The sequence below is a fragment of the Chlorocebus sabaeus genome, chromosome 20 (genome assembly GCF_047675955.1).
Source record: "Chlorocebus sabaeus isolate Y175 chromosome 20, mChlSab1.0.hap1, whole genome shotgun sequence".
In the NCBI taxonomy this organism is placed as follows: Eukaryota; Metazoa; Chordata; class Mammalia; order Primates; family Cercopithecidae; genus Chlorocebus; species Chlorocebus sabaeus.
This window is the reverse complement of record NC_132923.1, coordinates 75,129,698-75,143,367: the sequence shown is the minus strand read 5'-3', so window position 1 is coordinate 75,143,367 and position 13,670 is coordinate 75,129,698. Positions and strand designations below refer to the sequence as shown.

Genomic DNA, 13,670 nt, shown 5'->3' with positions numbered 1-13,670 from the left:
ATAATGGAGATATGAAAAACAGGTAAACAATGTCCAAACGAAGTGTCTTATCCTCCTTTTGTCAAAGAGATTTTTGAGCCCACTGGCATTTTATTTTAGAAACAACCATACTATATAGCCCGGCGTGCAGAACCTCTTGCAAGTTCCAGACAGACCTCACCAGTACTTGAGGCCATTATCCCGTTCTTTTAAAATGTGTTCAATACACAATTAGTATCTGCCATTTAATCGTTCAACATTACCTGACACGTCACTACCTCTATTTATATGAGGGATTAAGAATGGTTACGTGCTCAGTCACAAAATAAGTGACGAGAAACAGAATGCAAACTCAGGACTCAGAATATGTCTATACTTTTCTTATCATCCCATGCTGCTTGGATGCCAGACCTCTAATATGGCATCCTACCTTTTCCTTTTAAATGTATCTATCAGGTGGGGTGTGGTGGCTCATGCCTGTAATCCCAACACTTTGGGAGGCCAAGGCGGGAGGATTGCTTCAGGCCAGGAGTTCAAGACCAGCCTGGCCAACATGGTGAAATCCCATCTAAGATACAAAAATTAGTGGGGTGTGGTGGCACGTGTCTATAATCCCAGCTACTTGGGAGGCTGAGGCAGGAGAATCGTTTGAACCTGGGAGAATGGAGGTTGCAGTGAGCCAAGATTGTGCCATTGCACTCCAGCCTGGGCAACAAGAGTGAAACTCCATTGGCAAAAACAAAAACAAAAAAAAACAAACCCCAAACCACTATTTCTTTTATACTCTTAGCAGTTCCATGAACAAATCCTGGCCACAGACAAAACAGAATCTTTGAAGTAAGGAATATTTCTGGGTACACAGGTACTTCTGGAAATTATACTAATCCTTTAGGCAAAGGCAGTATCATTTGTACATCACTGCTACAAGGTACTAAACGTTTCTATAGGATTGAAAGAATCCTTCCCATTCTGCCTTAAAAGGCTTAGCAGTAATAAAGAATGACTGAGCTAATCCATCTCACAATTTTGGTCACTGATCTAAAACCAGGGTTAACATATAAAACATCGGACACAGAGGGTTTAACATATAATTCATATTCATACATACTACTAACAAATTGTCATAATAGTGCTCAGTGAAAGAAAAAAAGTTGACAAAGAATTTAAATGCATTCACATGAGTTTATTAAAAAATCTGTTAAAGAATTACATATTAGGCAACAGAATTAGGCAAACTAGAAGTGTTCTTGTTGTAAATTTAGGAAACTAAAGTGAAAATAAAGTCTAAAGGCTTAATAATGTATTGTGAAGGGACTTTGTTTCTGTACTTCCTCAACAACCCTTTAAGAGTATAGCTTATTTGAATAAATACTTTTTAGCATCACCTGCTTTGAAACAGACTGCCTGGCCAAGCTAATGACTGTAGCTATTATGCAAGGATCAAGATTACTTTTCAAAATTTGACTGCAGGTATTTCTTTTTCTTTTTTTTTGAGACAGAGTCTCGCTCTGTCACCCAGGCTCGAGTGCATTGGCACAACCTCAGCTCACTGCAACCTCCGCCTCCAGGGTTCAAGTGACTCTTCTGCTTCAGCCTCCCAAATAGGTATTTCTTATATAGTTGAACTAATCTGACTGTGGAAACATGACTTAGTCTGGGCTTAGATGATACTAAAGTATCATTTGGGCTTAGATGATACTACAAAGCACTGTCTGCAACCTAAAGGAACTCAGGGACACTAGAAAATGGTATCTACCAACCAGTTTAACTGTGACCAAAAATATCACGGTGAAACAGTAAGTCACAAGAGAATATAAACTTCTAAAGGGCGGGGATTTTGTTCACTCCTGCATTCCCCCATATAGATCAGGCCTCCCACTTGGTGCACAAGCAAACTTGTTCAAACATCTCTTTGAACAAATCAAAGAGATGTTCCTGGTGTACATTAGGGGGGCAACCAAATTCATTTCATATATTAATATTTAAAAATCTCCCACCAACTTGAGAAGTTACTACTGAATGATTTACCTATGATGAAGCTAATTATACTATACTGTCCACTTTTGAGGAAAATGTGACAAAAAATTATGGTTTTTACTCTTGAGGAGCACCGACACTAGTAATTTTGAAATTGGTATGCCTGTTCCTAAAGAAAAAGTGGGATAGTATTCTGGGACGTAACATTTCATGTATTTCCATCTTCTTAAAACCCCTCTAAACATGGTAAGAAAAACCAGTGCTAACATACAGGTGCTGCTTTTTTCAGACACTGGTACATCAGTTAAGGCACCTGTGCTGGCATCTGCCCGCTGCTGCTCACAGATGGAAGACATTAATCATCTGTTTGGTGCTCCCACCTTGTCCATCCAGCTTCAACTATAACTGCAGCGAGCTCGATGAGTCAGCATCTGGTCTTCCAAAAGCTAGTGTAGCACTCCCAAAGCAAAAAAGGAAAGAGTTCACACTTCAGAGGCCTGAATCAATGCCAGAAGTGTATATGTTGCCTCAAGGTTTCACAGACTCCCTAATGATCTTTAGCTCCCTGGATACCAAGGCAAAGACAGATCTGAAAGCTGCAGAAAAACAGGTGGGTGTCATACACAGGACTGAAGCCCCAGGCAATATAAATGGTATTTGTTCACACCATGGATTAACTGCTTTGAAGGATCAAAATGGGTAAGACAGCTACATTCAACATTTAAGAAGATTTTCTCAATAACAAAGCACTAAAAATGTGAATAAGTTATACTTTTATTTTTCAGAAACAAAATGACAAGTGGCAACTTGCCTCTGTAAAAGATTAAAGAGTATCAGAGTAATAAGCTATCTCTCACAGAGACAGAAGCCTGAGAAACACTATTATACAGCTCTCAAAGGAAGTCCTATTAAATAAATCTCACAATAATATACTTTTAACTAAATCAACAAAACAAAAACCACAAAAAATTATACAGAACTCATAAAATGGTATATGAATGAAAAAGAGAAATCTTTAAATCCAGACACTAGAAGTTCTCTATTAAAATCAAGGAGGCTCAAATCCTAAAACAGAAAAAAAGAAATATGTTAAAACACAATATTTTTTAATAGTCCAATGAGGTTATTGCAGATGTACATTTTAACATTTCATTTGCTCAATATATTTTTTTCTCACTCTTGGAGCACTTCTGTATAATGCAGAGATTACATGAGTGATAATGCAGATATTGGCCTTCCTAATGGGCCCTTCAGGTTTTAAGTTTCAAATCTGACTCTGGAATCCCACCTAAATGTTTACATAATAGGTTACAAATAATGAGATTCCTCTTAAACTTACATTTGCTTAATTTTTACACACTATGGTTTAGAAATAATCTACTTTTGAAAGAGACACAATTTACAGTATGAATAATAAAAGTTACATGAAACTACACAATCCTTCTCATAAGACAGGAGAAACAATTTCCAAAACAAAAATGCCTAATACAAAATGATACAGTTGACTGGAGCTGGGGTAGGATGGGAGGAAGAGAACAACCATGTAACAGAATGTATGGAAGACCTAGATTCTAGTTTCTTTCGCACTAATTAGTTGTGTGTCTTAGTCTCAATTTCCTTAGCTCTCGATTTTTTTTCCTGGTTAAGAAGAGGTAGATGGATCTCTAAGCTTTATTTTAATTTTAAGGCTCAATGACTTATAGTTTATAAGATTTCGAAAACCTTTTGGACAATCAGTTGAATAAATTCCTTACATCTTGAGGGTGTGTCACTGTTCAATCCCATGACAATAACTATAAGGCATATCCATAATTTTACTGTTAGAAAAGAAAAAAAATCCACCTAAAGGGCAAAAGTATACTTCATATCCTGTTTCTGTTCTATAAGACAGAAAACAAATGTCTATTCTCTTGCTGGCCTCTAGAAGCAGTCTTTGAGACAGAGTTGACTGAAAACCCTAGAACTAGGATAATGGTTAAGACATCTACCCCGTCTTTCTCTCTGCCTGTCTGTGTCTATGAAAGCTGCTAGACAGCTGCTAGACAGTTCAAAGTGAACTATTATATAAAAGCTACCCTTCACCTTACATGATATATAGGATTTCTCTATTACAGAGAATAATTATACCAGGAAATGGTTTTCCTGATATTCTACCAAAATCCTGAGTAAAATTTGCATTATTGGAAGATTGTTAGAATAGACTAATGTATGGTAATTGAGATTTTAAAAACCTTGTAGTAGCAGAGTTCTAGAAAACCAGAGTTAAACCAGGAAAAAAGATGGTATCTCTGACTTTAGCAGATTTATCACTTATTTAAAGCTGAGGCCAGCCAGGCACAGTGGCTCAAGCCTATAATCCCAGCACTTTGGGAGGCCGAGGCAGGTGGATTACCTGAAGAGTTTGAGACTAGCCTGACTAAAATGGCAAAACCCTGTATCTACTAAAAATACAAGTTACCCGGGCATGGTGGTGTGTGCCTGTAGTCCCAGCTACTGGGGAGGCTGAGGCATGAGAATCGCTTGAACCTGGGAGGCAGACGTTGCAGTGAGCCGAGATCGAGCCACTGCACTCCAGCCTGGGTGGCAGAGCAAGACTCCGTCTCCAAAATAAAAAAAAAAAAAACAGATAAAGCTGAGGCCAATTAATAATTCTTATGGGCAGAGCCAAACTTCAGGTTAGAAGAAGGACTTACAGGGAATTCAGGCTTTGGACTCTATCAGTGTCTATTTTCAGTTTCAGGGAAGGAGAACCAAAGAAGGAAGTTAAAAGATTATACTGACCCTTAGAGGGATGGGCAGCAGAAATATCTGCTATATTGAACTATTTGCAGCACATACTTTCATCATAACCATCATATAATAAATGCCTTTTTGCTTTGATGTTACTTTTTTGTGAACTTTGTCCTTTAACCATATGCACTGCAAAGAGTCTGAAGTGGGAACCGTAGGAGCCATGAGCGTGGACTAAAATGCTTTTCAAAGGATTGAAGATGCTTCAGGCATAGGGGGACCTGAGAGGTTTATATGGTCTCTTAAAATTTTCTATGGTCCTAAAATTCTCATAATTTTATATGAATAATATACTACTATATTATATATATATATATATCACTTACTGTTTCTTTTAAAAAATATTTATGGATATAATTGCGTTTTTCTATATGTTTCATTAGTAATACTCAGTCTTGTAAGTCTGGTTCCATAGTAATCTATGATGTAACTACTTCCATCTGAAGGTCCAACAATCTAAAAGAGACAAAATTTCAAAATTATTCATTTTACAGAAGATTATTTCACAACACTTTGAGTTTACTTTTCTCAGTTGTTAATAAAAGTATTTCAGAAGCAACAGAAATCCAGCTCTAACCTAAGCAAAAACAGGTAATTTAGTGGCTCATGTACCTGAAAAGAATGCTGGGATAGCTCAAAGGATCAAAAGAAAAGCTGCAGGCACCAAGGACTGAATTCCGTGCTCCCTGAGGCCCTTGGCTTCCCTGCCTCCTTGCTTAGCTCTGCTTGTCTTCATTCTGCAGAGCAGCACTCTAACTAATTGCCAACAGCTCGAGAGTCACATATTCCCAGCTCAGCAGCTTCTAATAAAAAAAGTAAAATTTTCTTCCCCAATGTTTATATACCAATTCCAGGGAAAGACTTTTATTGATCTGCTTGGTTTTTATGCCTACTGTGGACAAACCTACTATATCCATGGGAATAGATTTAATGATTGGCCAGGCCAGGCTGTCTGTGGGAGATGAGGTAGTATCATTGACAGTCCTGCCAGAACCACCTGAAATGGAAAAGGCAGAGGTAGGAAAAACAACACACGTTCACTACCATCATCTTGTCCACTTAATCACATATGTGACAATCTAGTTAACATAATCTCTATAAATTATCCTCTAAGGTAGCAATCTTCAAACTGTAGCCTTAAAGGTGGACAAAGATTTACCAAGGTGTATGTGGGCCCAGAGGGGAAATCAATCTTGAGATCTTAATTCCCTAAATACTCTTTGTAAAACAAATCTGCCTGATACCATTCTACAGTGGAAGCATCCTGTCAGTTTCCCTTCCCACTTCTCCTCACTGTGGTCATTTCTCCCACTTGTTAATAGTAAAGCATACCTACCATCCAGGATACCCCAAGTCTTATGATGGACTATTTCCCTGAGGTGTGAAAGCCTCTGAAGTGCCAAACAAAGGGATAACTCAAAATATTGGATTTAGGGAACGATCCTTTACTCAAAGGTCCAAAAATCCATTCTGCTGTATCTGTTCCAAAGATGCATTTCCAATAACATTTTACATCTTTTTGCTTAAAAATAATTTGCAACATGTTTATGCTGTTTTGATCAACTGTGTATCATTATTATAATGACAATCCAAAAAAAAATCACAGAAAATTTTTAAATATTTTAATTTTAATGAATAAGATGATTAGTAGGAAGATTTCTCTCATTTTTTTTTTTTTTTTTTTTTGGATACAGGATCTCAGTCACCCAGGCTGGAGTACAGTGGCATGATCTTGACTCACTGCAACCTCCCCCTCCTGGGCTCTAGCAATCCTCTCACCTCAGCCTCCCAAGTAGCTGGGACCTCAGGTGTGCACCATCACACCCAGCTAATTTTGTTTTTGTATTTTTTATAGAGACAGGGTTTCACTATGTTGAACAGGCTGGTCTCAAACTCCCAGTACTAGGATAATGGTTAAGAACATCAACTGAACTGCCTGCTTTGGGCTCCCAAAGTGCTGGGATTAGGGCATGAGCCAACGCGCCCAGCCTAGTAGGTAGCTTTTAAACATAAAAATGTATTATATTAGGATAAAATTCTGTAGAAGAGGAATAAAAATAAAGGAAGAAAAGAAGCAATGTAAAAATCATAATGGTTAGTGAAGAGTTCACGCACATCTTTTTAAAGTAGGTGATATTTAAAATCCTATATTTATATTATGTTGGAGACATTTCAAAATTGATGTAACACTTTTATTTAAATATGTAAATATTTGCAGACTAGAAGTTATATCCTTTGCAACTATTTAAACTTATGATAGAAAACTTAAATGTCAATTTAAAAATATATGGAGAGTATGGACTTTGTTTTTAAAATCGAAGGACACTGCTATAAAGCATTCCTCATTTTAAAAATAAATTGGATCTTAAAACTATTCAACAAATATTTAATTCCTATGATATTCCAGGTTCTATGCTAGACATTATACACAGTGAATAAAATACCATCTCTGCCAACAGGGAACTTATTCTAGTGAACTACACGTTAATATTCAAGTGGTACTTACAAAGCACGTATGTGCCACACACCATGTCAGGTGCTGTTATGCACATTGACTTACTTGTTAAAGATTAAATTGATTTGGCTTGACACTTTTTTATGAATTTACATAAAAATTAACTGTAATCCCCACACTCTGGGAGGCCAAGGCAGGAAGACTGCTTGAAGTCAGAAGTTTGAGACCAGTGTGGGCAAAAAAGCAAGAATTTTGCCTATAAAAAAAAAATGAAAACAAAATATTATCCAGGTGCCATGGTGTGCACTTGTAGTCTCAGCTACTCGAGAGGCTAAGGTAGGAGGACTGCTTGAGCCCAAGAGTTCAAGGTTGCAGTGAGCTATGATCACACCACTGCACTCCAGCCTGGGTGACAGAACGCAACCCTATTTAAATAACCAAATTAAGTCAGTGTGGTAAAGCACTAAACTGAAAGGAAAACTTGGAAGAGAAAGCTGTCTCTTTCTATAACTAGCTGCAGGATCAAATAATTTATTCCTTCCTGGATCTCAATTTTTCTTATTGATTATAATAAAGAATAGAATAAGCTGATTGGTACAGTATTTTTAAAGTTTTAATGTCTTCTATGACTACAAGATTTAGATACAAAGACCTCAGCTTAAGCCACTACAAAGTATCATCAACACACTTTTCTATGAACTATCTGGTCACACAAGAAACTGTTTTATTTACTTTAAAAAAAAAAAAAAAAAGATCAGCTATAAAGATTTCAACTATTTAGATCCACATTCCTTTGCAAATTAAAAAAATAAAATAAAACCTAAGACAGGGTGTAGTGGCTCATGCCTGTAATCCCAGCACTTTGGGAGGCCAAGGCGGGAGGACTGCTTGAGGCCAGGAGTTCAAGATGAGTCTGGCCAACATGGCAAAACCCAGTATCTACAAAAAAAAAAAAAAAAAAAAAAAAATATGAGGATTAGTTGGGCATTGTGGTGCACACCTGTAATCCCAGCTACTACCAGGGAGGCTGAGGCATGAGAATTACTTGAACCCAGGAGGCAGAGGTTTTAGTGAGCTGATATCATACCACTGTACTCCAACCTGGGCAACAGAGTGAGGCTCCATCTCAAAGAAAAAATAAATAAATAATAAAACCTGTTTTAAGCACCCACATACACATATGTAATGTGCCAATTCTAACATATTTCATTATGAGTATATTATTGTATTAATTATAAAATTACATATCTTTTATAAGCACCCACATACACATATATAATGTGCCAATTCTAACATATTTCATTATGAGTATATTATTGTATTATTAATTATAAAATTACATATCTTTTAAAATATCCCATACTGGATGAGAGGTTGAGGCAGGAAGATTGTTTGAACCCAGGAATTCGAGGTTGCAATGAGCCATGATCATGCCACTGCACTCCAGCCTGGGCAACAGAGCAAGACCCTGTCTCTAAAAAAATAAAGTAAAATATCCCGATACTGGGAATTTTTTTACTCAGTAAATATGTCCACGTCCATTTGTTCATAGACAACAGAATATGAAACCTAAAATTATGAGTTTATTTCTCTGCTAAGAAATATCCTGAAGCTGGCTGGGCACAGTGTCTCATGTCTGTAATCCCAGCACTTAGGGAGGCCGAGGCAGGAGGATAGCTTGAGCCCAGGATTTGAGACCAGCCTAGGGAACAAAGTGAGATCCTGTCTCTATTTGTAAAAACAAAAATTTAGAACAGGCAAATTCAAAAAGACAAAAAGTATAACAGAGGTTACCAGAAGGTGGGAAGAGAAGGGGAAGGAAGCTATTACTTAAGGGGTACAGTATTTTTGGAGTGATGAAAAAGTTTTAGAAATAGATAGTGGTGACAGTTGTAAAATATTCTGAACATAATTAATGCCACTGAACTGTACACTTAAAGATTAAAGTGGCAATGTTTATGTTATGTATATTTTACTGTACAAAAAGCTATTATCTTATTTGCACTTATTAATGTTACAGTATTAATGTTTGCAATTTATAAACTTTTGATTTTGTTAGTGTAAAATGTAATTTGTTTGTATATACTTAGGTGGCATTCTACTACGAATAAAGGGAAAAAAATGTGGTTACCAGTAAGTACTTTATCACCTCAACTTTAGCAATTGATATGACCCCTCATTTAACAGCACTGTCAGTGAAGTCATGCTTCTTAGGTAACTCAAATATTTTATAAATTTCAAATGTAATCAATGAATTAAGAAGTGAAAGAAAAAAAAAAGAGCATTTATATCAATCTACGCTTTCTCTATCTAAAAGACTTCTGAGTTCCTCCATATAAAGAATGCCAACAATAACATCAGCAAGATCAGATCATCTCCTGCAAACCTACCAATCTGGTGATAAAAGTCAAATGATTCAGCTGTCTGCAAGTAAAGGATAATGCAACCTGTATCCATCCCAACTCCCCCAAATAACTAATACTTTCTTAAAAGTCAGACTACATTTTTATATCCATATTTCACTTCTGTGTATGATTAATTTTAAGATGATGCTATTAAAACCATCTGATTAGTTACATTTTAATTATCAAAATTCCTACACAGTGCCAGAATTTATGCATTCAGAACACCTGACTTCATTTAAAGAATTCTTAGTATTAATCATAAATGACCAATATAAACACTATTCTTTAAGAAATGAATAAGAGTCACCATTTACATCCTGAGGAAAACACAGCTTTGGGATTTGTCTCAGAACCAGTTTAAGATATTCTTTGTTTTGAAAATCCTCTTAAAGGCACTAAAAAAAATCTACCCACAGGGTAAGTGAACTAAGTGAAACCTACCTAATTAAGGTCACATGACAGAGTAAAAGTTACGAAAATTATCAGTCACTTCGGTTTTTCAATTTATTTTCCCAATAAATCACACCAGGGTTAAATAATGACACAGGGAGCTATTTGAAGGATTTGGTATCTATAAACTGTCCTCTGTGGCCAGGCACAGTGGCTCACGCCTGTAATCTCAGCACTTTGGGAGGCCGAGGCAGGCGGGTAACGAGGTCAAGAGATCGAGACCATCCTGGCCAACATAGTGAAATCCCGTCTTTACTAAAAATACAAAAATTAACTGGGCACAGTGGTACATGCCTGTAGTCCCAGCTACTCAGGAGGCTGAGGCAGGAGAATCACTTGAACCCAGGAGGCGGAGGTCGCAGTGAGCCAAGATCGTGTGCCACTGCACTCCAGCCTGGGCAATAGAGTGAGACTCTGTCTCCCTACCCCTCCGCCCAAAAAAAAACACACACACACTCCTCTGTGGCTGGGTGCGGTGGCTCACACCTGTAATCCCATCACCGAGGGAGGCCGAGCCAGGTGGATCACCTGAGGTCAGGAGTTTGAGACCAGCCTGGCTAACATGGTGAAACCCCGTCTCTACTAAAAATTAGCCAGGCGCGGTTGCGCATGCCTGTAATCCCAGCTACTCGGGAGGCTGAGGCAATAGAATTGCTTGAACCCGGGAGGCAGAGGTTGCAGTGAGCTGAGATCATGCCACCGCACTCCAGCCTGGGCAACAGAGCGAGACTCCATCTCAAAAAAAAAAAAAAAAAAAAAAAAAAAGTCCTCTGTTTTTATGTATTATTGTCCTACATCTAGCAAACTATCAAGTATACCACCTTTTCCAGCATTGGTAGTAGATTATGGCAATTATGCTATTAGTCCTTCTTTTGATCAAAAAGGGATAGGCTATGTCTTTGACCAAACAAACTGGCTCACACAGAGGTGATTCCATAGCCTTGGCCATATTTTGGTCTAAACTAAAAAGCTTAGGCTTTTAAAAATGTTTGTAAAATGCAAAGATTTTTAAAAAGATAAAAATTACGGAAAGTGTTTATTAGGCCTACAGTCCCCAAGGAAATATTTTATTTTATTATTATTATTTATTTTTTTGCTTAGGCAAAAGCACTCTGTTGCTTAGGCTAGAGTGTAGAACTACAATCACAGTTCACTCTGCAACCCTGATCGATCTCTCAGGCTCAAGTGATCCTCCAACCTCAGCCTCCTGAGTAGCTGGAACTACAGGCATGCACCACCACACCTGGCAAATTTTTTAAAAAATTTTTGTAGATAAGGAGTCTCAGTGTGTTGCCCAGGCTGGTCTGAAACTCCTGGGCTCCAGTGATCCTCCCATGTAGGCCTCCCAAAGTCCTGAGATTATAGGCACTTATCTGGAAATATTTTGTTTCCAAAAATAAATGGAATCTATTATCAGACTATTCTTGGAAAAGATCATAGGTTCCTCTAGGGCAAGGACCCCATGTTATTATACCTAAGTTGGTGCTCACTAAAACGATTTCCAATGATGGCATAATTTATAGTTTATCACATCAACTCTCATTTTTATTCATTACCTCTCAAGTGACACTGTGAAATTTAGGAATTTAGCCCTATTATGTTTTGAATGTTTGTGTCCCTATAAAATTCCTATGTTGAAGTCTAACCCCAAATGTGTTCATACTAAGAGGCAGGGCCTTTGGAAAGTTATTAAGTCATTAGGGCTCCACCATCCATCAATGGGATTAATGACCTTATCCTTTACACCATGTGGGCACATATAGAAGGCATCATCCATGAAGCAGACAGCCCTTACCAGACACTGAACCTGCTGGTGCCCTGATACTGGACTTCCCAGCCTCCAGAACTATAAGAAATAATTTTCCACTATTTAGAAATAATCTAGTCTAGGCCATACACAGTGGCTAATGCTTGTAATCCCAGCAGTTTGGGAGGCCAAGGCGGGTGGATCATTTGAGGTCAGGAGTTCATGACCAGTCTGGCCAACATGATGAAACCCCGTCTCTACTAAAAATACAAAAATTAGCCAGGTGTGGTGGTAAGCATCTGTAATCCCAGCTACTCAGGAGGCTGAGGCATGAGAATTGCTTGAGCCTGGGAGGCAGAAATTGCAGTGAGCCAAGATTGCGCCACGATTGTACCACTGTATTCCAGCCTGGGCAATAGGGCAAGACTCAGTCTCAAAGAAAAAAAAAAAAAGAAATCATACAGTCTAAAGTGTTTTGTTATAGCCCCAAATGAACTAAAACAGGTCCTACAGGAAAACAATGACTTTTTAAAAAACTACCATTTTCAGCATCTCATCTTGCTTGTACTCGGCACAAAGCCACAATTTGTATAAGGCATACTGCATACAGTTCCAAATCAGCAAAAATTTTTGAGGGCATACTCTGTTTAACATACTACTGGTACTATAGGAGATTAATAAGTCATTTTTCCTCAAAAAATTTATGAGTGAAAAGTCAAATCCATTGTTTAAAAGTTAAAAACTAATACAAAGCAGTATATATAGTATTAGAGTAGCATATAATAAATATCAAATTCATGAAACATACTTTACCAGTCTGTTAAATGTATTTATAAAATTCATAAATGTTTCAGACATTATGCTGCTTTTTTGAATTTCTGCTGCTTATATGGTTACTAGTCCTTTAAGGAAATCCACTCTGTTATATTAATAGGAATGAAAAGCAATTTCTTCCATGAACAGAATCTTTAAAAAACTGTGACAAAGAACCCAGCATACTTCCAATAACTTTCTACATTATAACACTTATTTCCATTTTCCCTCCACACATCCTCGTCTTTCTGATTTGTGGCTGTTTGTCTCCACTTAACATAGGAGACTTTCTTTTCCTTTTGTTTTGCAGAATATACATCAGTGATTTTGGTATAATTAAAAATGCCCAGGTCAGGCATGATGGCTCACACTTGTAATCCCAGAACTTTGGGAGGCCAAGGCAGGCGGATCACATGAGGTCAGGAGTTCGAGACCAGCCTGACCAACATGGTGAAACCCTATCTCTACTAAAAATACAAAATTAGCTGGCCATAGTGGTATGTGCCTGTAATCCCAGCTACTTGGGAGACTGAGGCAGGAGAATCACTTGAACCTGGGAGGCAGAGGTTGCAGTGGGCCGAGATCGCACCACTTTACTCCATCCTGGACGACAAGAGCAAAACTCCATCTCAAAAAAAAAAAAAAAAAAAAAAAAGCCCAGATTGCATGAATGATGAAAGAGGTTTAAATACAATCAAAAAACATTTTCATCTTTCTGATAAAAACCTTGTATTGTCTAATCTATCCTTCATGACATATATAAAAATATAAGGAGGCTGGGGGCAGTGGCTCACACCTGTAATCCCAGCACTTTGGGAGGCCAAGGTGGGTGGATCACCTGAGGTCAGGAGTTTGAGACCAGCCTGACCAACGGAGAAACCCCGTCTCTACTAAAAATATAAAATTAGCCGGGCGTAGTGGTGTGTGCCTGTAATCCCAGCTACTTGGGAGGCTGAGGCAGGAGAATCGCTTGAACCTGGGAGGCGGAGGTTGCAGTGAGCCGAGATCGAGCCACTGCACTCCAGCCTGGGCGACGAAGACACCATCTCAAAAA

At 37.9% G+C, this 13,670-nt stretch overlaps 1 protein-coding gene across 1 annotated transcript in view; it reads right to left on the bottom strand.

Moving 5' to 3' along the window:
- Positions 1-2,712: 2,712 nt before the first annotated feature.
- The window catches only part of TM2D1 (TM2 domain containing 1), a 39,056-nt gene continuing 28,098 nt past the window's right edge, over positions 2,713-13,670 (bottom strand). Inside the window, exons 6-7 of the mRNA XM_007978520.3 lie at positions 5,073-5,202; positions 2,713-3,021 (exon numbers count right to left, since the gene is read on the bottom strand). Coding sequence (XP_007976711.1) covers positions 5,092-5,202 — 111 coding nt within the window. The 3' untranslated portion in view covers positions 2,713-3,021; positions 5,073-5,091. The remainder of the gene's footprint in view (positions 3,022-5,072; positions 5,203-13,670) is intronic.